The sequence below is a fragment of the Dendrobates tinctorius genome, unplaced genomic scaffold (assembly GCF_039654945.1).
Source record: "Dendrobates tinctorius isolate UK_male_01 unplaced genomic scaffold, ASM3965494v1 ptg000013l, whole genome shotgun sequence".
Lineage (NCBI taxonomy): Eukaryota > Metazoa > Chordata > Amphibia > Anura > Dendrobatidae > Dendrobates > Dendrobates tinctorius.
Window position 1 is genome coordinate 142427 of NW_027361681.1, and position 26794 is coordinate 169220.

The 26794-nt window shown below is 41.8% G+C and overlaps 1 protein-coding gene across 15 annotated transcripts in view; it reads left to right on the forward strand.

The window, feature by feature from the left end:
- Window positions 1–26794, forward strand: part of GRIN1 (glutamate ionotropic receptor NMDA type subunit 1) — a 134827-nt gene that overhangs the window by 76492 nt on the left and 31541 nt on the right. For 11 of the 15 annotated variants that reach the window (XM_073558071.1, XM_073558064.1, XM_073558065.1 and 8 more), the window contains 5 exons: window positions 7308–7456; window positions 10806–10963; window positions 12051–12212; window positions 16514–16623; window positions 18103–18248. In XM_073558071.1, coding sequence (XP_073414172.1) covers window positions 7308–7456; window positions 10806–10963; window positions 12051–12212; window positions 16514–16623; window positions 18103–18248 — 725 coding nt within the window. Of the gene's footprint in view, window positions 1–7307; window positions 7457–10805; window positions 10964–12050; window positions 12213–16513; window positions 16624–18102; window positions 18249–26740; window positions 26790–26794 lie in introns of all 15 variants that reach the window. The other 4 variants (XM_073558096.1, XM_073558115.1, XM_073558086.1 and 1 more) reach the window with 1 other exon arrangement.

The following is a 26794-nucleotide window of genomic DNA, read 5'->3' on the forward strand; positions in this document are numbered from 1 at the left end:
TCCTGGCATCATGATGTTCATCGGCCAGACGAGCGGCATCCTCAAGAGTCGTTGGCCGCCTGTCCCGAAGCCATTCCTGTGTCTCGGGGTTTAGTCCATTAAAGAATCGTTCTAACAGGAAGAGCTGGAGGACGTCCTCCTTAGTGGTTGCTTGGCTCCCTTGTACCCACTGTAGCAGTGACCGCCGTAATTTACAGGCCCATTCAGCGTGGGTATTGGTTACGCGTTTTATAAGTCCGCGGAACTTTTGGCGGTAGGCCTCTGGTGTCAGCACATACCAGGCCAAGATCACTTCTTTGATCCGCTCATAGTCCATACAGTCCTCATCAGGTACCGTGCGATAGGCGTCCGCTGCCCGGCCTGTCAGCTTGCTGGCCAGAATCTGAACCCGTTCCTCCGGCTTCACTTGATGAAGGGCACACTGCCGCTCCAAGTCCTGCAGAAAGCCATCAATGTCTTCCTCTGCCTCCCCCAACTGTCAGAAGGCATTATACTGGATCTTTTTGTGGCTTACTGTTGAAGGTACCTGGTCGAAGGCCAGAGCTCCCCCTGCTCGCTGACTCTCCTCTCTCCGCTCTGCCATCTCCATCTTGGCCAGCTCTACTTTGGTCCGCTCTGCCATCTCCATCTTGGTTAGCTCTATCCTGGTCCGCTCGGCCATCTTTTCCTTCAGATCAGTAGGCACATCAGCCTTCACCTCTCGTATGATCTCTACTGCAGGGTTTAGGCCATAGAATGCCAGTCTGTTCTTTACCTCCCTCTGGAATTCAGTCTCCTCCACATTCACCTTGGGGGGCGCTGCACTGTCGTGTTCCATGATGGCTGCTATCAAATCCGCTTTTGTTTTGTTGCTGACGATCAACCCTCGGGCTTCAACCAGATCTTTTAATGTAGTCCTCTTTAACTTCTGGTAGTTATTTTCCATTCATTCCTTTCCTCCTGTAGAAGGGGTATCAAATCCCGCTGTCTGCCGCCAGTGTAACGGGGTCTACCAAGCTGGGGTACCTCTTTCAGTACCACCCTGTGTTTTCGGAGGTCCGCTCTGCGTTGGCTGGAGTCTGAATGAATGACGCTGGCTGGAATTCCTTGGTTACATGGGCGCATATAAAAGATCACTGCTTCTCCACGTATTTCCAGTCTGACAACACTTTACTCACAGGACACAGAATATATCACACAGATACAGAGGGCAGGCCAGTAGAAAAGCGGCAGGCCAGACATGCATTACAAAAGCCGTAGGTGGCCGGAGCCTGCCGATGTTTACTGTGGGAATTACAAAGGTGGGGGGAGGGCGGACAAAAGGAGAAATGGTGTCCCCTCTGCCCAGGGGCGCAGCCTGTGGGCTGATGCATTAGGGACATGCATCTCACATAGAACCTATTATACATACATATAACTGCACAACATATTCTGGGTGCTAAGTGGTTCTGTAACACGTAACAGTGTCTTTCCATCTGTATATTGCCTTTTTAAACAGGTATTCATTAATCCTCCAGTGGCGTACTTTACTCTAAGTTGAAGCTTCTTTAAGAGTGAGTGTCACGGGCACGTGGTCAGTCCACGAAATAACACCTATGTTAGCATCTGCTACCAGGACGGCGTTGAACACCGATTCAAGTGTTGTATGAAGATCTTCAAGTCCTGCATCCTCAGGAATGCCTCTCAACCTTATGTTGTTGCACCAACCCCTATTTTCCAAGTCTTCAAGATGTTTGTTTGTTTCATCCAGAGCTTTAGCATATGTGATGACTCGGCTCTGTAGTTTAGAAAGATATCTCCTGGTAATATCATGTTCAGCTTCCACAGAGTCCACTCTGTCCGTGAGTAGCTTAACATCTTGGCGTATAGGGTTAATCTCTACTCTGCAGGCATCCTTAACTTCTGAGACAAGGGATTTGAAGTCATGGTTGGTGGGGAGATGACTGAGAAACAAGTGTTTCTTACTAAATTAGAATATCATCAAAAAGTTAATTTATTTAAGTTCTGCAATACAAAAAGTGAAACTCATACATTATATATAGAGTCATTACAAACAGAGTCATGTATTTCACATGTTTATTTCTGTTTATGTTGATGATTATGGCTTACAACCAATAAAAACCCAAAGGTTATTATCTCAGTAAATTAGAATAATTAAAAAATACCTGCAAAGTCTTCCTAAACGTTTAAAAAGGTCCCTTAGTCTGTTTCAGTAGGCTCCACAATCATGGGGAAGACTGCTGACTTGACAGATGTCCAGAAGGCAGTCATTGACACACTCCACAAGGAGGATAAGACCCAAAAGGTCATTGCTAAAGAAGCTGGATGTTCACAGAGTACTGTATCCAAGCATATTTTTAGAAAGTTTAGTGGAAGGAAAAAGTGTGGTAGAAAAAGGTGCACAAGCAACCAGGATAACTGCAGCCTTGAAAGGATTGTTAAGAAAAGGCCATTCAAAATTTGGGGGAGATTCACAAGGAGCGGACATCTGCTGGAGTCATTGCTTCAAGAGCCACCACTTACATATGTATCCAGGACATGGACTACAAGTGTCGCATTCCTTGTATCTAGCCACTCATGACCAATAGACAACGCCAGAAGCATCTTACCTGGGCCAAGGAGAAAAAGAATTGGACTGTTTCTCAGTGGTCCAAGGTGTTGTGTTCAGATGAAAGTAAATTTTTCATTTCATTTGGAAATCAAGGTCCCAGAGTCTGGAGGAAGAGCGCAGAATCCACAATCCAAGCTGCTTGAGGTCTAGTGTGAAGTTTCCACAATCAGTGATGGTTTGGGGAGTAATGTCATCTGCTGGTGAAGGTACAATGTGTTTTATCAAGACCAAAGTCGGTGCAGCCGTTTACCAGGAAATTTTACAGCACTTCATGCTTCCCTCTGCCGACAAGCTTTTTTGACATGGAAATTTCATTCACTAGCAGGACTTGGCACCTGTCCACACTGCCAAAACTACCAATACCTGGTTTACAAACAACAGCATCACTGTGCTTGATTGGCCAACAAACTCACCTGACCTTATCCCCATAGAGAATCTATGGGGTATTGTAAGAGGAAGATGAGAGGCACCAGACCCAACAATGCAGACGAGCTGAAGGCTGCTATCAAAGCAACCTGGGCTTCCATAACACCTCATCAGTGCCACAGGCTGATCGCCTCCATGCCATGCCGCATTGATGCAGTAATTGATGCAAAAGGAACCCCGACCAAGTATTGATTGCATTTACTGAACATACATTTCAGTAGGCCAACATTTTGGATTTTAAAATAATTTTTCAAGCTGGTGTTATAAAGTATTCTAATTTACTGAGATAATAGCTTCTGGGTTTTCATTGGCTGTAAGCCATAATCATCAACATTAAATCCACATCTGTTGATTCAGCCTCTGATGGGGGGTCCTGGGAGCATCCTTCAGCATCTTGGGGGGAAATTAAGGCAGAGAGTGATAGTGTTGTTTGTAAGTCAATATCAGGATGGTCTGACCAAGTGCCTTTATTTTTTAGTGCTCCTCCCTTGTGAATTGGTTGTCTTTGCGACTTTGGTGGCATAACGATTTCAATACTGTAAGCTTTTTTGTACCAAAAACCTGTCCAAGGGGGTTAGATAGACCTTGTTTGTCTGCACCCTCCGTAATGGTTCAGTTCGCCACTTTTTCGTTTTGGCAGACATGCTTCATCTGAGTATCAGCCCATTCTCTCTTTGTGGACGGTAAGATCTGGAACATCACTTTTTATGTATCCATCAGGTATTTTACTCTTTTCCCAATCTCTGCCTAAACAAGATACACTTTAGTGAGGCCTTCTGAAGGGTGGTCCAAGTTTTAGTATAATGAGAGAGGAGAGTCCTTTGGTCTGAATATTTAGAGATAATAATGTACTTATTAGACATGCCACATGATGGCAGCAAGGTGCAACAAATAGCAGGTTGTATTATGTATCATATACAGTTATTTATAAAGTCCTATGTAATTCTCTACACAGCCACTGTCAGGAAAGGATTATGAATTCAGTGGCTAGTAACAAAGCTTGTGCAATGCTGGGCAGGGAGGTTTTGTTTCTCCTCCCTTTTTAGCCCTTAGGGTATGTTCCCACAGTCAGTAAATGGCAGCACTTTGAACGCAGCCTATGCCCGCACTGTCCAAAGCGCTGCCAGCTTTTGAATGCAGGTGACTTCACATGTGTTCATTGAACCATGCGGAATCACCGCACCCTATACATTGTACAGGGACATTTATCTTGTGGAGACTTAGCATCTCTGCAAGATAAATTTACATGCTGCAGTCTGGAAAGAAGCTCCGCATGTGCTTCTCGGCAAGGAAGCTGCGAGTGCTGAAGCATGCATAGTGGAGATGGTATTTCTTCAAATCCCATCCACTATGCTGCAACATCTGGCCACTGCGGGTTGGACGCTGCGGATGTACACAGCGTTCAACCCGCAGTGTTTGCTGACCGTGGGAACATACCCTTATAATGGTTCTTAAGGGGTGTTTGTCTACAGTTGTGGTATGAAGCAAAAAGCAAAACATTGATCATTTCACACAAAACTCCAAAAATGGGCCAGACAAAAGTATTAGCACCCTCAGCCTAATGCTTGGTTGCACAACCTTTAGCCAAAATAACTGCGACCAACCGCTTCCGGTAACCATCAATGAGTTTCTTACAATGCTCTGCTGGAATTTTAGACCATTCTTCTTTGGCAAACTGCTCCAGGTCCCTGATATTAGAAGGGTGCCTTCTCCAAACTGCCATTTTTAGATCTCTCTACTGGTGTTCTATGGGATTCAGGTCTGGACTCATTGCTGGCCACCTTAGAAGTCTCCAGTGCTTTCTCTCAAACCATTTTCTAGTGCTTTTTGAAGTGTGTTTTGGGTCATTGTCCTGCTGGAAGACCCATGACCTCTGAGGGAGACACAGCTTTCTCACACTGGGCCCTACATTATGCTGCAAAATTTGTTGGTAGTCTTCAGACTTCATAATGCCATGCACACGGTCAAGCAGTCCAGTGCCAGAGGCAGCAAAGCAACCCCAAAACATCAGGGAACCTCCACCATGTTTGTCTGTAGGGACCGTGTTTTTTTCTTTGCATGCCTCTTTTTTTCTCCTGTAAACTCTATGTTGATGCCTTTGCCCAAAAAGCTCTACTTTTGTCTCATCTGACCAGAGAACATTCTTCCAAAACGTTTTAGGCTTTTTCAGGTAAGTTTTGGCAAACTCCAGCCTGGCTTTTTTATGTCTCGGGGTAAGAAGTGGGGTCTTCCTGGGTCTCCTACCATGCAGTCCCTTTTCACTCAGACGCCGACAGATAGTACGATTTGACACTGTTGTACCCTTGGACTGCAGGGCAGCTTGAACTTGTTTGGATGTTAGTCGAGGTTCTTTATCCAACATCCACACAATCTTGCGTTGAAATCTCTTGCCAATTTTTCTTTTCCATCCACATCTAGGGAGGTTAGCCACAGTGCCATGGGCTTTAAACTTCTTGATGACACTGCGCACGGTAGACACAGGAACATTCTGGTCTTTGGAGATGGACTTGTAGCCTTGAGATTGCTCATGCTTCCTCACAATTTGGTTTCTCGAGTCCTCAGACAGTTCTTTGGACTTCTTTCATTTCTTCATGCTCAATATGGTACACACAAGGACACAGGACAGAGGTTGAGTCAACTTTAATCCATGTCAACTGGCTGCAAGTGTGATTTAGTTATTGCCAACACCTGTTAGGTGCCACAGGTAAGTTACAGGTGCTGTTAATTACACAAACTAGAGAAGCATCACATGATTTTTCGAACAGTGCCAATACTTTTGTCCACCCTCTTTTTTATGCTTGGTGTGGAATTATATCCAATTTGGCTTTAGGACAATTCTTTATGTGTTTTTTCATTTAAGACAAATTAAATGAAGATAATAATGCCAAAGAATTTGTGTTTGCAATCAATTTCAGGAAGAAACTGAGTATTATCTGACAGAATTGCAGGGGTGTCAATACTTTTGGCCACAACTGTATGTGTTAGGTGCCTCCAAGATTTGAATAAATGAGGCACAGGTGTCTTCTCATAGGGATCAACCCACTTGGCTCTAAGCCTGTTGTACTAAGCTGACTGAGAGGGAATAGTACAGCACCTGTTCTTCCGTGTGCTGCTGAGTCCAAGATGGCCACTTTGGCACCAAAAGCTGTGCAATGGCGTCCCACACAGGGGGTCCCCAAATATGGAGGGACTGTAGAGACTCGCCAAACACCACAGGCACGAGCACTTCCTCCAGGGCTCTGATTCACATTGAGCAGGCTTATGGTTTACAACGTAGTGGCTCTTACTTTTGGAAGTTCAGGATAGTTCTTTCCCTCTGTCTCAGTGTCTCCCAGATGCTGTAAGGAAATTCCTGTCTCCTCACCTCTGCCAAGAGCCCCTGTGTTATAACCCCGCAGAAGTTCAGTCCCTCTTCAGTGCTTTAGCTGGAGGGGGGACACCCAGGTTCTCTCTTTCTGTGAAACTCACTAAGCAAGAACAGTGCCCTGGACATTAAAGTCAGTCTCCTGGTCCTCTCACCGAGTTGGCAGGCAAAGCAGAGCTGTAAACAAATCCAGAGTGGAGAATGGGTCTACCAGGTTAGTTCTGATCCAATTTTAGTAATGGAAACACTGTATAATGTAGTCTTAGAGCAGGAGCTGTGGATACGTGTTCTCTCTGCTTGGTGCTCTAGACACCAAGAGTTGTTTCTCTTGTCGGCATAGTCCTAATGTGTGTCATACCATATTTAGCTTTGGATCCAGTTGGATAAACGCGTGGATGGACATGGCTGCTGGAGTGAATCAATTCTTCCACGTGTTTATCCAAGTGGATCCAATATCTCTTGGAGGATTTATCCACCGGCCACGGGGCATAGCAGCTATTTTTATTCATGCCTACATAGGAGTTTTGGCTGTCACAACACCACCAGGTAAGCGTAACCAGCATTCTCCTACTCTCCCTCTATAGAGTATCAGCCTATTCTGTGCTCTGTTTCCCACTCCTAGATTTACACATATTTAGCTTTGGCATTACCCGAACTTCCAGATTTCTTACTGATAAAGTGTTTTCCAGCACAAGGTCATTTATTAGTATAGTAATAAGTATAGTGCGTCAGTAAATGGTGTTGTAGCACTTGGCAGCCATGAATGTTTATTTCCCAAGATATAACGCATAATTAATTACCTGCAGTCTGCTTCCCCTGCATTATATTCTGCATTGTCAGTTCCCCCAGTAAGGATCAGAATCAAAATGCTTGATATAAATCAAATGTTCCCATGGCAGAGATTAATAATGATGTCTTCTTTCACAGGGGCACCAAGAAGCTTCTCTGCCCGGATATTGGGGATGGTATGGGCTGGATTTGCTATGATCATTGTAGCCTCCTACACTGCTAACCTGGCTGCCTTCCTGGTGCTTGACAGGCCGGAGGAAAGGATAACGGGGATCAATGACCCCCGGGTAAGTAGTAGGACACAAAATATGGACACCAGGATAAGACAGCAGCAAACAATAACCAATAGTGCATGAACCAATGGTGGATGAAATGAAAGGCTTCCAGGTCTTCTCACCAGATTCCTGTTCCTCACTGGCAGTCAGTGGCATGAGGTGGCGTAGATTAGGAGAAGGTCTTGTAGACATGCCTAGCAATGGGCACATCTGCTATTCGTACAGGGGGAATGGATTTTTTATTTTCTTAAAATTACAGCAACAGAAATGGTGACATTTGATGTTTGCAAATCCTAGTGCAGATTGGCAACTATTTTGGATGCACCCTTAAGGTATGTGCGCACATTGAGTATTTAGTGTACTTGCAGAAATTTCTGCAAGGTATCTGCATATCTTGGCAGCAAAAACGATGCGAAAAATCTGCAACGTTTTTGCATGCATTTTTTTCCTGTGCATTCAATGGGTCAAAAATGCATGCAAAAAAACACAAAGAATTGACATGCTGCGGATTTAAACGCACAGCAAATCCTGAACAGAAAAATACTGATCATGTGTACAGCACTTCAGGATTCTCATTGACTTTAATGGCATAAAGATTTCCTAGTGTTTTTGTGCCAATTCAACCAGAAAAAAACGCATAAAAAATGTACCGTATGCACGCAGCCTTACGGTAAATGGAAAGAGGTGAGATTTCGTGTTATCCTGTATCTAGAGATGGACATCAGAGTTTAGATTGGGATCATTGCCCTTGTCACGGACTGATACAGGACATCAGATGGGAGCGGCTGAAATATTGAACACCATTCTCTAATAGGTACAGCACAATGTGACTGCCAATCAGATAAGCCTCGCACATTGTTTCCTCATTGTGATTTACTATGTACGGGAAGGTAAACCCACCCAGCGGGTCACAGACTAACATTGGATATAAGACATTGGACTAGAGACTGGTTTTCAAATAACATAACATCTCTCCTTCGGGAGGACCTGGCACATTCGTACATCACGTGGACATCCAGTTAAAATCAATGAGAATTGCGTAATGCTTCATTTGTCCTGTGGTAGTGCTGCAGGGAAAGTGAACACTTGATGACAACTTCACTCGTAAATTACAATTGGGAGATGGGGAGATCTCAGAAGCCTGGCTTCGCAAACGGAGGCTCTGCTCTAATTTGGCATAACAGAGCGATCAAAGACACTAAAGAGAGAATCCATGCCAAGCTCTTCCCCTCAAGCCCTGAAATAGCCAAAATACATTTGAAGCACCCCAAGGGCTGTTGGTTACTCGGTAGCAGGCCGTGGTCTTAAAGGGATGTGTCACGGCAGCAGTGACCCGGTCCTTGGCCCCGAGTGTCCATGTAAAATAAGAACTGGTGATGAATAAAGTCTATGTGTAGATAAGTTCGTGATGCCACCTGTGGTTTCTGGTTAGAGGTGACCAGCGCTGCAGTGCAGATCCTCTGGGGCTGATGGTGTGATGCAGCAGAGTTGTAAAAGCTCTCCACAGGTAGAGCTTTTGTCCCAGGGCAGTGGTAATAGCAAAGATGTTGGGTTTGGCGGTGGTAGATGTAACAGAGTTGGGTAGGTGACGCAGGAAGAATTAGAGGACACAGCTGGGTGCAGTTTCAAAAGCTTTACTTGCATGCATGTGCCTGCTTGGTGCTGCGTCCTTCAGGTCAGGGGTTCAGCAAACTCCCAGATAGATGGAGAACACCTTTCCAGGACTCCCTTCAGTGTGTACCTTTCCTGGCCATCTCCCTGTGCTGATTTCCTCCCTCCTGCCCAGCACCTTCACAAGCAGTGTCCCAAGCCAGCAGACTCGGATCTTGGTGAAATAAGGCTGGGTTCATACTGCGTTATGGCGCTGCGTTTAACGCATCTGTTACATAGCGGCATTAACGCTATGTAATGGATGCGTTAACGCACCCATTGACTGTCATAACATAGCGCATCGCTAAAGCATGTCATAATCGGCATGCGTTAGCGATGTGCTGTCATTGTGACTGCCCCTCGGACGTGGTCTGCAGCGTTCGAGGGTCCGATTGCATAACGCGATCAAAAATAACAGTAGCGTTAGCGCAGTCTGTTTAACGCATGCATTGAATGGACTGCTCTAACGCAGTATGAACCTAACGTAACCTCTAGGTCCCTGGATCCTATGTGTCTGCCTTTTCAGCGTATAATTGTGGATTTGGCTGCAGCACTTGCAATGTTCGTAGCCTCTGGTTGATCTAGCTGAGTCTGTTGTTCACTCCACTAGTTTTAGGGCCAGTTCCTATACTGCGACCTTATCCCTCCACCCGACGTCAGCTAGCATGGAACGAGCCCCACGGACAGTATGGTCGCTGCCTGTGCCTCTAGGATCAATTCCCTCTTCAGGGAGCTTCCTTCAGTCTCTTTCCTTCAAAGCAGCTCCTCCTCTCCGGGAACTGCTTCACTCATGTCCTTCCACCTCATCCCACTAGCTCCACCCACCTCCCAACACCCTTTAACACCCAGACAGGGTTGAGATAATCCTCCCGCAGGGTACATCCAGATGCCCTGCTGCTATAGGGTGTGTGTTGGGTGGAGGTGTTTGAATCCTGTCAGGTGCCTCCACCTTACCTGGGGAGTGGGACACCACACCTCTGGGTGAGGTGCAGTATCTCTGTGGCGACTGGACTCACCTGGTGCACCACACATTATCACTTTTACACACAGTGCACCTTCAGTAAGATTTTAAAGGGTTAATTTCATTTTCTGATGGCCATGGACCTCAAGAGACCCTGAGAATGGGGCTCCGCAACCCTGTACTGAATGAAGCAGAGGTGCACAAGCACATGTTTTGGTCCCAGTGCTCCATTCATTGTCAGTGGGAAATCTGGAAAAAGCAGAGTGAAGCATTCAGCTAATGCCGGGGTCACACTTGTGAGTGTGATGCGAGAAACTCGCATCAATACCCGACACTGCAGCCGGAACTTGGGACCGGAGCGTGCGGCTGCATAAAAATACATGCAGCAGCACACTCCGGTCCGAGTTCCGGCGGCAATGTCGGGTATTGATGCGAGTTTCTCGCATCACACTTGCAAGTGTGACCCCTGCCTAATTCTGACAGTTCAATACACAATAAATAGAGTTGAGGTCGAGCATATGAACCTCTGTTCAATTCAATATGAGGCTACAGAGCCCCGTTCTCGGGTTGTCAGGACCACTAGGACCCCCAGCGATCAGCAAGTTGTTCCAAATCCTATGGATAGAGAATAACCTATTTTTTGTTGTCCCAAAGTTTTGTAAATTCCTAACAGAAAAACAACTAATCTGTCAATTTCTACTAGTTTATCTTTTTTTTTAAGTGTGTATCTTTTATCGTTTATCTCTGCAGCTTCGTAACCCCAGCGACAAGTTCATCTACGCCACAGTCAAGCAGAGCTCTGTGGACATTTACTTCAGAAGACAGGTGGAGCTGAGCACAATGTATCGGCACATGGAGAAACATAACTATGAGAGCGCAGCCGAAGCCATACAAGCAGTACGTGATAAGTAAGTACCCCCCTCTCTACACACTGCATTGTTGTCCTGCAACAAACCTGTTGCACAAGCGAAATATGAGAAATCCAGCTCTCTGCGTCTGTATACCGATAATAATGTGGAATGTAAACGGACTGCATTGCTCACTGAGGTTATTGTAGGACTTTTACAGAAAAGTATGACAATACCTGATAGAATGACATAATGGTAGTGTCTGATTGTGTCCCCTAGGGGGCACTGCTTCCTATAATTGCGAATACTAGTTTATAATGCCCCACCTTATCTCTCATTAAATTTACACTCTAAATTCACGGATTTACCTATGGGATGTTATATAACAGTAGATGCATTTCTGGGTGTCTGATTTTGATCTTTATGTAAGCAAGATTATACTAAGGAGTGCAAAACCTTATAGATGATGAATGCTACATAGAGGGCTTGATGCAGATTTTGCATTGGAGATGAAAATCTTCATGTTAAAGGGGTTATCTAGGTGTGTCTCAGATGTCAGACCCCAGTGATTATAAAATTGCTGAGATAGGTCTTTACTGTACAAGGTGGGATTGCTACTCTAAAGAGGTTGTCAATAAAAATATATCACCTATTCACAGGATAGACGACAAATTTTTGATCGCTGGTGTTTTGATCACTAGAACGGGGGTCCGAAAGTTCCCTGTGTGAATAGAGCAATAATGAGCTTGTGTGACCTGGGTCTATTCACTGTCTGTAGGAAAAATGGGTACACATTTGCAACCATTCCATTTAGAAAGCAGACTTTGACACCCCCATTGCCAGAATCAATGCGGTTCTCAACAATCAGACCCCCAGTAGTCATAAATGCATCATCTATCCAATGTTATTTATGGGACAAGCCTTTTAAGTCTCTATGAATAATGATTTTTTACTAATGTCTTCAATTTATACACGTAGTACATTCCCAGCATGCACAACACTTAACCCCAGGATGCATTTTTGTAGGGATACCTGATGTAGACATTAATAGAGGCATTTGAAGCAGATATTTGTGGGATCTACAACTATCATAAAAACTGGGGTACAAAGGCATTTTTCCTTGAATTTTTCTTCTTGTCTCTCTCAGTAAACTCCATGCTTTCATTTGGGATTCTGCTGTACTGGAATTTGAAGCCTCACAAAAGTGCGATCTTGTCACTACAGGAGAACTGTTTTTCCGTTCTGGTTTTGGAATCGGTATGAGAAAGGACAGTCCTTGGAAGCAGAATGTGTCCCTCAACATTCTCAAGTATGTTTCAGACTTATCTAGAGCTGCCAATCACAACCGATATTAACAAAGATGTAAAAGTTCATTAACTGTAATGTTAACTAAATGTAAAAAAAATCTCTCGCAAAATATCTTGTTGATCTAAATGTCACTTCTTTCATGCCTCTAGATAAAGCACAGATTTCACTCAACACATACAAGAATATAACTACTATAATACTTCCCCTATGTACAAGAATATAACTACTATAATACTGCCTCCCATGTACAAGAATATATCTACTATAATACTGCCCCTATATACAAGAATATAACTACTATAATACTGCCCCTATGTACAAGAATATAACTACTATAATACTGTCCCCTATGTGCAAGAATATAACTACTATAATACTTCCCCTATGTACAAGAATATAACTACTATAATAATGCCCCATGTACAAGAATATAACTACTATAATACTGCTCCATATGTACAAGAATATAACTACTATAATACTGCCCCTATGTACAACAATATAACTACTATAATACTGTCCCCTATGTGCAAGAATATAACTACTATAATACTGCCCCTATGTACAAGAATATAACTACTATAATACTGCCCTCATGTACAAGAATATAACTACTATAATGCTGCCACTATGTACAAGAATATAACTACTATAATACTGCCCCCTATGTACAAGAATAAAACTACTATAATACTGCCCCCTATGTACAAGAATATAACTACTATAATACTGCCCCTATGTACAAGAATATAACTACTATAATACTGCCCCCTATGTACAAGAATATAACTACTATAATACTGCCTCCCATGTACAAGAATATATCTACTATAATGCTGCTCCTATGTACAAGAATATAACTACTATAATACTGCTCCTATATACAAAAATATAATTACTATAATACTGCCCCCTATGTACAAGGATATAACTACTATAATACTGCCCCATGTACAAGAATATAACTACTATAATACTGCCTCTATGTACAAGAATATAACTACTATAATACTGCTCCTATGTACAAGAATATAACTACTATAATACTGCCTCTATGTACAAGAATATAACTACCATAATACTGCCTCCCATGCACAAGAATATAACTACTATAATACTGCGCCTACAGTTGTGGCCAAAAGTATTGACACCCCGGCAATTCTGTCAGATAATACTCAGTTTCTTCCTGAAAATGATTGCAAACACAAATTCTTTGGTATTATTATCTTCATTTAATTTGTCTTAAATGAAAAAACACAAAAATAATTGTCCTAAAGCCAAATTGGATATAATTCCACACCAAACATAAAAAAGAGGGTGGACAAAAGTATTGGCACTGTTCGAAAAATCATGTGATGCTTCTCTAATTTGTGTAATTAACAGCACCTGTAACTTACCTGTGGCACCTAACAGGTGTTGGCAATAACTAAATTACACTTGCAGCCAGTTGACATGGATTAAAGTTGACTCAACCTCTGTCCTTTGTCCTTGTGTGTACCACATTGAGCATGGAGAAAAGAAAGAAGACCAAAGAACTGTCTGAGGACTTGAGAAACCAAATTGTGAGGAAGCATGAGCAATCTCAAGGCTACAAGTCCATCTCCAAAGTCCTGAATGTTCCTGTGTCTACCGTGCGCAGTGTCATCAAGAAGTTTAAAGCCCATGGCACTGTGGCTAACCTCCCTTGATGTGGACGGAAAAGAGATTTCAACGCAAGATTGTGCGGATGTTGGATAAAGAACCTCGACTAACATCCAAACAAGTTCAAGCTGCCCTGCAGTCCGAGGGTACAAAAGTGTCAACCCGTACTATCCGTCGGCGTCTGAATGAAAAGGGACTGTATGGTAGGAGACCCAGGAAGACCCCACTTCTTACCCCGAGACATGAAAAAGCCAGGCTGGAGTTTGCCAAAACTTACCTGAAAAAGCCTAAAACGTTTTGGAAGAATGTTCTCTGGTCAGATGAGACAAAAGTAGAGCTTTTTGGGCAAAGGCATCAACATAGAGTTTACAGAAGAAAAAAAGAGGCATTCAAAAAAAAAAAACATGGTCCCTACAGTCAAACATGGCGGAGGTTCCCTGATGTTTTGGGGTTGCTTTGCTGCCTCTGGCACTGGACTGCTTGACCGTGTGCATGGCATTATGAAGTCTGAAGACTACTAACAAATTTTGCAGCATAATGTAGGGCCCAGTGTGAGAAAGCTGGGTCTCCCTCAGAGGTCATGGGTCTACCAGCAGGACAATGACCCAAAACACACTTCAAAAAGCACTAGAAAATGGTTTGAGAGAAAGCACTGGAGACTTCTAAGGTGGCCAGCAATGAGTCCAGACCTGAATCCCATAGAACACCTGTGGAGAGATCTAAAAATGGCAGTTTGGAGAAGGCACCCTTCAAATATCAGGGACCTGGAGCAGTTTGCCAAAGAAGAATGGTCTAAAATTCCAGCAGAGCATTGTAAGAAACTCATTAATGGTTACCGGAAGCGGTTGGTCGCAGTTATTATGGCTAAAGGTTGTGCAACCAAGTATTAGGCTGAGGGTGCTAATACTTTTGTCTGGCCCATTTTTGGAGTTTTGTGTGAAATGATCAATGTTTTGCTTTTTTGCTTCATTCTCTTTTGTGTTTTTTCATTTAAGACAAATTAAATGAAGATAATAATACCAAAGTATTATCTGACAAAATTGCAGGGGTGTCAATACTTTTGGCCACAACTGTATGTACAAGAATATAACTACTATAATACTGCTCCTATGCACAAGAATATAACTACTATAATACTGCCCCTTATGTACAAGAATATAACTACTATAATACTGCTATATACAAGAATATAACTACTATAATACTGCCCTATGTACAAGAATATAACTACTCTAATACTGCCTCCTATGTACAAGAATATAAATTCTATAATACTGCCCCTATGTACGAGAATATAACTACTATAATACTGCCTCCTATGTACAAGAATATAAGTACTATAATACTGCTCTCTACTGTATGTACAATACTGTAACTACTATAATATTTCCTCCTATGTACAAGAATATAACTACTATAATATTGCTCCTATGCACAAGAATATAACTACTATAATACTGCTCCTATGTACAAGAATATAACTACTATAATACTGCCCCTATGTACAAGAATATAACTACTATAATACTGCCCCTATGTACAAGAATATAACTACTATAATACTGCTACTATGTACAAGAATATAACTACTATAATACTGCTTCCTATGTACATGAATATAACTACTATAATACTGCCCCCTATGTACAGGAATATAACTACTATAATACTGCCCCTATGTACAGGAATATAACTACTATAATACTACTCCCTATGTACAAGAATATAACTACAATAATTGAGAAAATAGATATCCGGCACCGTTGTGTGGAAAAATACCCTGAATGTCTGCACATATATTTTTCACATTAATAAAAAACACCTTAATCCCACTTGGAACAGGTGCTCAATCCCATATTGAAAAAACAGAACATTTCATTGTGGAGAAAGAGAAAAAGCAGGTCCGATAGGACCTGTTGAAGCGTATTGAGCGCGAAACGGCTGTTGTCTGTCTTCCAGCACATTGCTCCCGTGCCTATGCCGATGCCTTGTGTATGTGAAATAAAGTGATTTGATTCACATGAACGGCGAGTGCCATCCTGCTTTTTCTCTTTCTCCATAACTACAATAATACTGCTCTTTTGTACAAGAATATAACTACTATAACACTGTCCTCTATGTACAAGAATATAGCTACTATGATACTGCCCCTATGTACGAGAATATAGCTACTATAATACTGCCACTAGGTACAAGAATATATCTACTATAATACTGCCCCCTATGTACAAGAATATAACTACTATAATACTGCCCCCTATGTACAAGAATATAACTACTATAATACTGCCCCTATGTACAAGGATATAACTACTATAATACTGCCTCCTATGTACAAGAATATAACTACTATAACACTGTCCCCTATGTACAAGAATATAACTACTACAATACTGTCACATATACAGGAATATAGCTACTATAATACTGCCCCCCCATGTACAGGAATGTAACTCCTATAATATTGCAGAATCTGAATTTAGAATGTGATATGCATTGCCCTTAAAATTGGATATCATCAAATGTGTTTATAAGTGAACTGTATGTGTCTTTTCACTTCTGGGCTCAGATATTATGCAAAGACTGTATAGTTAGGGATTGACTGGCATCCACCATTAATAAACAATATGGGATTCTAACTGTAAATGATCTTTTTTCTAGATCACATGAGAATGGTTTTATGGAAGATCTTGATAAGACTTGGGTCAGATATCAGGAATGTGACTCTCGCAGCAATGCCCCAGCTACACTAACTTTTGAGAACATGGCAGGTAAGTAATAATGTTTGGGGCTTTTTATCAGGCACAGTCAGGGCTAGGTCTTCCTTCATCCACTTTATCAAATCAAATTGACCTAATGATCCCCCTGTGCTCCCAGCACAGACATAGGCTGCTCATACACATACAGTATAATAGCAGTTGGCGCTCCTGCCTACACAGCGATATGGATCAGGCATGTGAATATTTATCATGCTGAACCTTTATTCTCTATGACATTATCGCCTATACAGTGGATAAGCGTTAATTTATGGAGACTCCTTTAGTGTTTTTATAGTGTATGTATATTTACACTGTTTTTACGGTATTTTAGTTTTTTGATGTTTCTTAATATTACTTTGTATTAATTGAAGGACTTGAAATAATTCCTATGTTTTTCTCATGCAATCTATGTGACAAGAGACTGATAATGAATGACAGCTGTTCATTTATCCATTTTTCAAAGGTGTAATCAGAAAATTCCGTATTTAAATCAGTTCTTGTGTTACAGTTATTTAAAAAAAATGGCTTTTTTTCAAAGCACAATCTTTATAAAATAGAAAAAAAAAAGAAATCTTGTTAATTTTCACTCTGGGCACTGGAGCCATTTTTTTCTTGTCTGGGTCCTTTCACAAGAGTTTACAGCAGTCTCTTTATCATCAGAGGCAGGGTTTGAATGACAGGTAACACCTTTATACACAGCTAATAACAAAGGATACACCAATCATAGGTGATGTTACAGCTGACACTTTTTCTCCTTCACAATGACCTTTGCATGTACATGAAGATGTGAATTTCCTAAAACAACAGGAAGCTATGGATTAAAAAAAGCCCTAGTAGCTGGTGTGAAAACTGCAGTGTAAAATTTTTTATTTTAATTTTTTTTATTGTAATTGTGATACGGGAGAAAAAAAAACATTGGGAAAATAAATAAAAAGATAATAAAGGATCCAAATTTAAACAATAGGTAATTTTCTGATGGCACATTCCTTTTAAGCAGGAAACTAGAAATGTAGACACCACATTGGCCCATTGGTTAGCCTTATTGTTTTGCAATCTAAGATCTAAGGTCCCGCTCACAGAATCCAAAAAGATCCTAATAGGAAATTTAGATTGTGGGCCTCAATTGGGGCAAACAACTATGGCAATGTATGTAAAGTGCTGCGGAATATGTTGGGGCAATATAAACAGCAATAATAAATAAATGAAGCCCAAAAAGAAATTTAAAAAAAACAAAAACATATAAACTACCGAGAGATAACACTGGATAACAAATATAATTAAAAATCTCTGAAAATAATATAAAACTTAAATAAAAAATAATTTTAAAGGAAGCAGGAAAAAAATCCTCAAAACTGTATGTTAAAAAATAACCAAAGTAAATAAAATTAAAAAGTAAAAAAAAAGTTTTAATATGTAGTTTGTTTTTTTTAAGGCATTTTTACATTTTTTTGTGTCACACATTTTATTTCTTACCTGTCTTTTTCTCCCCAGGTGTCTTTATGCTTGTTGCTGGTGGTATTGTTGCCGGAATCTTCCTGATATTTATTGAAATAGCATACAAACGTCACAAGGATGCCCGGAGGAAGCAGATGCAGCTCGCTTTTGCCGCTGTGAATGTTTGGCGAAAAAACCTGCAGGTATGACAAAACGTTTTAGAGAACTTAACCAACAGGTGCGTTTCTCGTTTCTTTGTCAGAGCCCAGATTCTTCACCATGGTCGTCCTCGTCTTGTCCAGTCTACATTAAACCTTCTCCATTCCACTGTGGATTTTCAGGTGTAACCATGTTACAATGTGTTGGTTTTTCGCCTCAGTTTCTGTGTTATGACCGGGTCATTGTCAAAAGATGGCTGAAAATCAGTCTTCCTGACACTGAACCGGTTATTTCTGTCTCACATTTCCCACATTTCCTTTTTATTTTTTTTCTTAAAAGACATTTGTTGTCCATTGTGAAAACAAGATACTAAAACTGCAGTTGGGGAAACAGCAAGGAAAAATATATTCTGGTTGCTATAGAGTCACTGCCTAACAACAACAGAATTTTATATGAGGTTGTCAGGCAACAAAATCCCAAGCAACCAGCAGTTTTTCAAATTCTAAACCTTTACTTACTCTTCTTCTTAACATATCAAAATGGATATTAGGTATAATACTTTGCTTATATGTCTTAAGGGATTTCTCCATCTAGACGTATACATACAGTTTATAAAAGAGAGACTGAAAATGTTTGGGGTAGTATAACTCCTTCCTGCTCCTTCACTGATCTTGGTAGAGACTGGAGACTGGTGGCTAGGGAAAAGTTGATCTATAGCAACCAGTCTGTTAACCGAAAGTCCGTTTATTCCTATAAGGCAAGGCGTACAGGTGATAAAGACGTCGACAGATTTAAGTAAGAAGCATCTTGAAAGGGTCTCTTCCATATCACGCCTTAAGTGGAAAAAACACACAAAAAATGTGTGCACCTTCACATTTATCAGCTCTTGAATGTTAAATATAAGGGAATGTAGAAGTTATATTCCAAAGCAGTTGTTCATTGTGGGTTGCCAGTGCCCCCAAACTCAGTTATTATGCCCCCTTAAAAAGCAAAGATCCACTGAGTACCACCTCTAAATGTAATAATGCTACCCATGTACCACCCCCGAAAAAAAAATAATTTATATTCACCTAATTAGAGTCACTGAGTCCCCTTCTTCCCTCACCAGGAATCCATCATTGGGCTGCGACGTTGACTTCTCTGGCCTACAGGTTAGAGTGTAAAAATTATAATGGATAACTCAGGAGTCACTTTGCGTGGAAAAGACAACTATAGAACACAGTTAGTAGGTGGTAAAGTCTATATTATATCACACAATGATCCAAACAAGCGCAGAGAAAAACACAAGTCCATAAACACTCGGTGTTAATATTGAATGCAACCTAACAGAGTCTGTAGGAAACTTAAGAGGGAAATGCAATCAAACGAAGCAGTCTGTGAAGCACAGTTATACTTGGAGAAACCTGACACAAGTAAGTCTTTGTTTAGTCCATACACGAATATATATATAAGCCAGTTCAAATAATGTATTAATTCATCCAGGGAGGTCTGGGTAGGAAGTCTCAGGTATTTGCTGAGCAGCAACAGCTTACGTGTACCACAAATGCAGGTAAGAGGAACACAACAGCCAGAAGTAGGATGAATACTGGAATCTGGTGTACGCAACAGAAGCTCTTGAGAGCGGAGAAACAGGATATCCGCACAGGTTCTCTGCAGCAGTTAGAAAACCAGGAAGCCACCAGGGTCAGAAGCTGGACACAGGCAGCATACTCTAGCACAGACTAAAGCCCAGGGTGGAGTTATAAAGCAGGAAGACAAGGGGCACATGAGACAAAAGAAAAATGTTCAAGAGTCCTGACATTACTCCCTCCTTAGAAGCGGCCTCAGGATGATTCTGGACCAGATTTCTCAGGGAATCTCTGATGAAAATGAGAAATTTTTTGTTGGGTATTAATGTTTTCCACAGCTTCCCAAGAGTCTTCTTCAGGGGGATACCTTTGCCATCTTACCAGATATTGGAACCGATTCCTGTGAAACCTAGAATCAATAATTTCTTCCACCACAAATTGTTCTTTCCCATCAATCACCACAAGCTGTGGAGGTGGCACAACACATGACTGGAAGGTGATAGGAGATACAGACTTTAGTAAGGAAACATGGAAAACTGGGTGTACCTTCATAGTTCTAGGCAGCTTCAGGCGGCAGGCCACAGAGCTCACAATATCGTTGATCTTGAAAAGGCCAATGAATTTCTGTCCAAGTTTCTGTGAAGGAACATTCAACTTCAGATTTTTAGTGGATAACCACACGGAATCTCCTACCTTGAAAATGGGTACCTGTTTATGGAATCTATCAGCCGATCTCTTGTAACATTCTTGAGCTGTGGTTAGGGATTCCTTCAGAACCTCCAGATTTTGCCTCATCACAGTCAGCCTTTCCTCTACAGCCAGAACCGGAGTATTAATTGGAGACCTAGGTAAGAAACTCGGATGGTAACCCAAATTGGCAAAGAAAGGTGTGAACTTAGTGGAGGCACTCTGAGAATTATTATATCAAAACTCAACTAATGGGAGTAACTCCAAACAATCATCCTGAAGATGGCTGACGTAGCATCGTAGATATTGTTCCAAAATCTGGTTGGTATGCTCGGTCTGACCATTCGTCTGGGGGTGAAAAGCGGAAGACAGACATTAATATTGAGTGCAGAGCAAAACCCCTTTCAGAATCTTGAGGTGAACTGCACTCCATGGTCAGAGATGATTTCATCCAGGACCCCATGTAGCTGAAAAACATTCTGTATAACCAAGTTCACTGTATCCTTAGCTGAGGGGAGGCCGGTGCATGGAACAAAATGAGCGGCCTTAGTAAGGCGATCGACCACCACCAGGATAGTATTCATGCCCCCCGATGTAGGCAACTCTTCAATGAACAAAGGGACTGCCCCAAAGAATTTATAAACACGGAGGACCGTGACTAATAGAACACCTACATAAGAAACAAGTCCTCCAAAAGACTTATTCATATAAGAACAAATTTTATTGAACAATGTCATTACAATTAAAACAAGGGATGATGACACACAGAAGAACCAATGCAAAACATTGTGCGGGAGGAAGAGTTTTTTTGCCCTGTATATAATAATAAACAACAAAGACCCAAGTTCCCTGGAAAATGGTAAATGCAATATTTGAAAGGTAGACCAGGTGGGATTAGGAGTTTATACAAATAACTGTGGGCACAAAAAACAAATCCAAAGGACAAATGGGAGGATTAAATATTTGTGCAGGCTTACAAAAGAGAAAATACACAGATTAATATTGAATCAATATAATGAAAAGCCTCAAGAAAATTCCTCAAACTGGATTTTTATGCACACCATGGCCAAACCATAATTAATCCAAATGACACAGATGGAAAATATATAACAGCTTAAATAGTGAACAAAAGGCTAAAGAGTGCTGATATTTACCCAATGTCCAGCACCGTCACAACGTGGGCGTTTCGAATTCTTCCTCAGAAGGGGTGCACCAACGTACGCGCGTCAAGGGGGTACGTTGTGGCGGTCCTGGACACTGGGTAAATATCAGCACTCTTTAGCCTTTTGTTCACTATTTAAGCTGTTATATATTTTCCATCTGTGTCATTTTGATTAATTATTTATGGTTTGGCCATGGTGTGCATTAAAATCCAGTTTGAGGAATTTTCTTGAGGCTTTTCATTATATTGATTCAATATTAATCTGTGTATTTTCTCATTTGTAAGCCTGCACAAATATTTAATCCTCCCATTTGTCCTTTGGATTTGTTTTTTTGTGCCCACAGGTATTTGTATAAACTCCTAATCCCACCTGGTCTACCTTTCAAATATTGCATTTACCATTTTCCAGGGAACTTGGGTCTTTGTTGTTTATTATTATATACAGGGCAAAAAAACTCTTCCTCCCGCACAATGTTTTGCATTGGTTCTTCTGTGTGTCATCATCCCTTGTTTTAATTGTAATGACATTGTTCAATAAAATTTGTTCTTATATGAATGAGTCTTTTGGAGGACTTGTTTCTTATGTAGGTGTTCAACTTTTCAATGAAGTCCATTGAGATAGACCCCCATGGGTGGAACGGAACAGGTAATGGTTGAAAAGACTGGTAGGAGACACACAAGGAGTCTTGTAACGAGCACATACCTCGCAAGAAAGAACATAATCCTTAGTATCCTTCAGGCAAGTTGGCCACCAGAAAAATCGGCTTAGGAACTCTTGTGTCTTCTGTACCCCCTGTGACCAGCCAACTTAGTCACAGACCAACTTGAGAATCTGCAGACTGACAGTTCCAGGGACGTAGATACGCCGATCTTTGAACCACATGCCACCCCTAAGGACAAGATTGATATCAACAGGTGGATTGAACAGAAATACATCACCATCATAGGCCTCCTTGAACTCCTTCTACAAGTCCTGATTGTGGATAACTCTGATGAAGTTCGCATCAGATAGAATGGTCTTGGACGGTTCTCCAGGTACGGAATCCACAGCATGGATTCGGGATAATGCGTCAACCTTCCCATGACGAGAACCTGGACGGTACGAGATTACTTTTAAATCAATTTAATTTTGTTAAATCCAACAAGCCTCACAAGGAGAAAGACATCTAGCGCATCTAAGGAACTCTAAATTGCGATGGTCAGTCAGCACTATGATCTGTTGTGCGGCTCCTTTTAGATTATGCCTCCATTCCTTGAAAGCTGCAATATTAGCCAGCAGTTCCTTGTCTCCTACATCGTAGTTTTTGTCTGCAGAGGTAAGTCTACCCGAAAAGATAACACAAGGATGTAGTAGAGCCTTCTTTCCAGTTCTTTGGGACAGAATAGCCCCCAAAGCGTTATCAGAAGCGTCACCCTCCACAATGAAAGAATGTGCTGGGTTTGGGTGGATAAACAGCGGTGCTGAGGTGAAACAGGTCTTAAGCCGATCAAAAGCTTCTTGAGCCTGTGATGACCACTTAAAGGGCTTTTCCTTCTTTGTCAAAGAAGTAATGGGACGGACAATGTCTGAAGAATTTTGAATAAAACGTCTGTAGGAATTTGCAAAACCGATAAAACGTTGGACCTCTTTAACATTCTTGGGTACCGGCCAGTCAAGGATAACCTGAATCTTACCAGACTCCATGTTTAGCCCCTGGGGAGAGATGACATAACCTAAGAACTGTATCTCAGAACGAAGGAACTTGCACTTCTCCGGTTTTATATACAGATGGTTCTCTTTCAGATGTATCAAAACAGATTTAACATGTTCTTCTTGTTCCTGTAGAGAGTCAGAAAAAATTAGCATATTGTCCAGATAGATCACCACAAACTGGTCCAATAAATCTCTGAAGATGTCATTAGCATGCTGTTGAAACGTCACAGGGGCGTTACAAAGCCCGAAGGGCATCACGAGAATTTCAAAATGTCCATACCGGCATCTGAATACTGTCTTCCATTCATCCCCGGAACGAATGCGCACCAAATTATAAGCCCCATGAAGATCCAGTTTAGAGAAAACCTTAGCATGGTGGACTCTTTTCAACAATTCAGGAATCATTGGCAAAGGATAATGATTCCGTATGGTTACCTTATTGAGTTCCCGATAGTCAATACAGGGTCTCAGGGTCCCATCCTTCTTTTTTACATATAATATAGGTGCCCCGCTGGTGAGGAAGAAGGACATATGAAGCCTTTGGCCAAATTTTCATCAATATACACCTTTAAGGCTTGAAGCTAAGGCGCCGCCAAAGAGTATACGTTACCGAAAGGAATAGCTGACCCAGGGAGCAGCTCAATGGGACAGTCATAATGCCTATGTGGAGGAAGCTGATATGCTTTCTTCTTGTCACAGTTGTCAGAGAATTCTTTATACGCTGAACGTAAAGTAAATACCTGTACAGGAGGTTCCGTAGCCGTGGACTCAGGGACAGCTTCAGTTATCGCTGAGTTGCTCCTTGTTGGAAAGGTAATCTCCTTGGTCTCCCAGTTGATAGTTGGGTTCTGAGAACGAAACCAAGGGATGCCTAGAATCACAGGGAAATGAGGAGAGGAAATTAACAAGAAAGAAAGTTGCTCCTGATGATTTGGCTCCAACAAATCTCAAGGGGTACAGTCTCCTGATCCACAGGCTCGGAGATTAAAGGTGAACCATCCACTGTTTCCATGGTGATCGGAAAGGCTCTTCGCTAAATCTCAATACCATGTTCCTTGGCAAATGTGATGTCCATAAAATTTCCCCCTGTGCGTAAGTCAATCATAGCTGCACTGGAAATCCACTGTCCTGAACACAGCATCTTAATAGGGAGAGAACAGAGAGGGTTCTTTTCCTTCAGCTCCCTGAGAGGTGAAGTCATAGAAAGTGAATGGAATACAGCGTTTAAAGACAGGCTACATTTAGAGATGTCAGATTCATCATCACAGTTGTCATACTCCCCTACCGCTGCTAGCACCTTGTTAGGCCGCTTGGGACACTTGGGACAGTTGATTAAAAAGTGGTCAGACTGGCCGCAGTAGAAACATAGACTTTCCCGAAGGCGATGCTCCCGGCGCTCATTGCTCTCACGCCTCTGCACGGAATCAATTTGCATGGGCACCTCCTCTACCTGCTGAGATGTTTTACCTGCAGGCTCTTTGGGATGAAGGGAAAAGACATACGGTTAAAGACAGCCAATTTCTCATGCCTACGCTCAGTAAGGCGAATGTCTATGTGCACACAATGCTGTATAAACGTTCCTAGCTCTTGTGGTGACTCAGAGCGGGCTAATTCATCTTTTACAATGTTAGACAGACCTCTCTTAAAGATAAGCAATTGTGCATAACTGTCCAAATTAGTATCTACCACTAGTCTCCTGAATTCAGTAGCATACTCAATAACAGAACGTTCACCCTGGCGTAAAGACAGTAAAGCAGATCCATCAGTTGCGCGGCGATTAGGGTCATCACACATTAATGCCATAGCGACCAAGAAATCGTCCAAATTATTTAATCGTGGGTCACGAGACTCGATCATCAGATTCGCATAGGAGAGCGCTCGTGAGGTCAGCAGCATTATTACACACAATACTTTGGAGCCATCATTAGGGAAGCGGTCAGCATACACCGAAATATAGCATACATTGATTCACAAAACCATGGAATTTGTCACGATTGCCATTAAATTTGAATGGGGGCAACTTAGGTGGGTTAGCTGGTGGCAGTTGCCCAGAGGGTAAAGTCACTTTTGTCGCCATTTGCGTGCGTATGTCCTGAAAAGCCCGTCCGTATTGGGATTCCACGCCAGCAAGTTTGTTTTCCTGTGTCGCCATTTGGGTGCTTAGGATCCTGTAAAGTTTGTCCAAACATTTGTTCATTCCATTCAATGCTTCCAAATTTCTTTTGCAGACCTTCCACATCTTTCTGCAAAGATCTAACTATGGCGAACACCTGCTTTAATTTGCTTTCTGCGGTCATTGTTCCAGCAGACTCCTCTTTAAGCTATAGTATCCTGTAATAATTATAAAGGATAACTCAGGAGTCACTTTGCGTGGAACAAGACAACTACAGAACACAGTTAGTAGGTGGTAAAGTCTATATTATAACACATGATGATCCAAACAAGTGCAGAGAAAAACACAAGTCCATAAACACTCAGTGTTAATATTGAACGCAACCTAACAGAGTCTGTAGGAAACTTCAGAGGGAAATGCAATCAAATGAAGCAGTCTGTGAAGCACAGTTATACTTGGAGAAACTTGACACAAGTAAGTCCTTCTTTAGTCCATACACGAATATATATATAAGCCAGTTCAAATGTATTAATTCACCCAGGGAGGCCTGGGTAGGAAGTCTCAGGTATTTGCAGAGCAGCAAGAGCTTACGTGTACCACAAATGCAGGTGAGAGCAACACGACAGCCAGAAGCAGGATGAATACTGGAAATTGGTGTATGCAGTAGAAATTCTGAAAGCGGAGAAACAGGATGTCTACACAGGTTCACAGCAGCAGGTAGAAAGCCAGGAAGCCACCAGGGTCAGGAGCTGGACACAGGCAGAATACTCTAACACAGACTAAAAGCTGGGGTGGAGTTATAAAGCAGGAAGACAAGGGGCACATGAGACAAAAGACACCATCTTGAAAGAGGGCAGGAATGCCCAAAAGGTAATAAAATATGTTCAGAGTCCTGACATAGATTGGTAGGGCCTATAGCTCTCTGCTCTTACATAGGACCCAATTGTATTGGACTGTGTTCATGCTGATAAAATGGCTCTCGACCCAGAGAGGCACGCAGCTTTAAGTCTGGATTATGTTCACTGCCCTGGGTCTTTGACGCTAGTGATCTCACTTCCTAGGTGCACAAAATTTCAAAAGGCATTTTGAGACTCTAAGAATTTTGCAGACAAAGCAACCACCTGTGTCCCCTATTCTACTACATCACTGTTTCAGTTATTTAGGTACATGGGTGTTAACTATAATAAAGACAACATTAGACTGACAAACAACTTTTTTCCTTCTAGTAAACAGAATGTATAGTATATTATATTATTATATGCACCAGAAAAGAGCAAAAAAAAATATTTACTAGAAATTATTTTTTATTTCAGTGATCTATCCGGTGAATACTGCAGTTTTAGTTTTTGTCTTTTGTAACAGGTAAT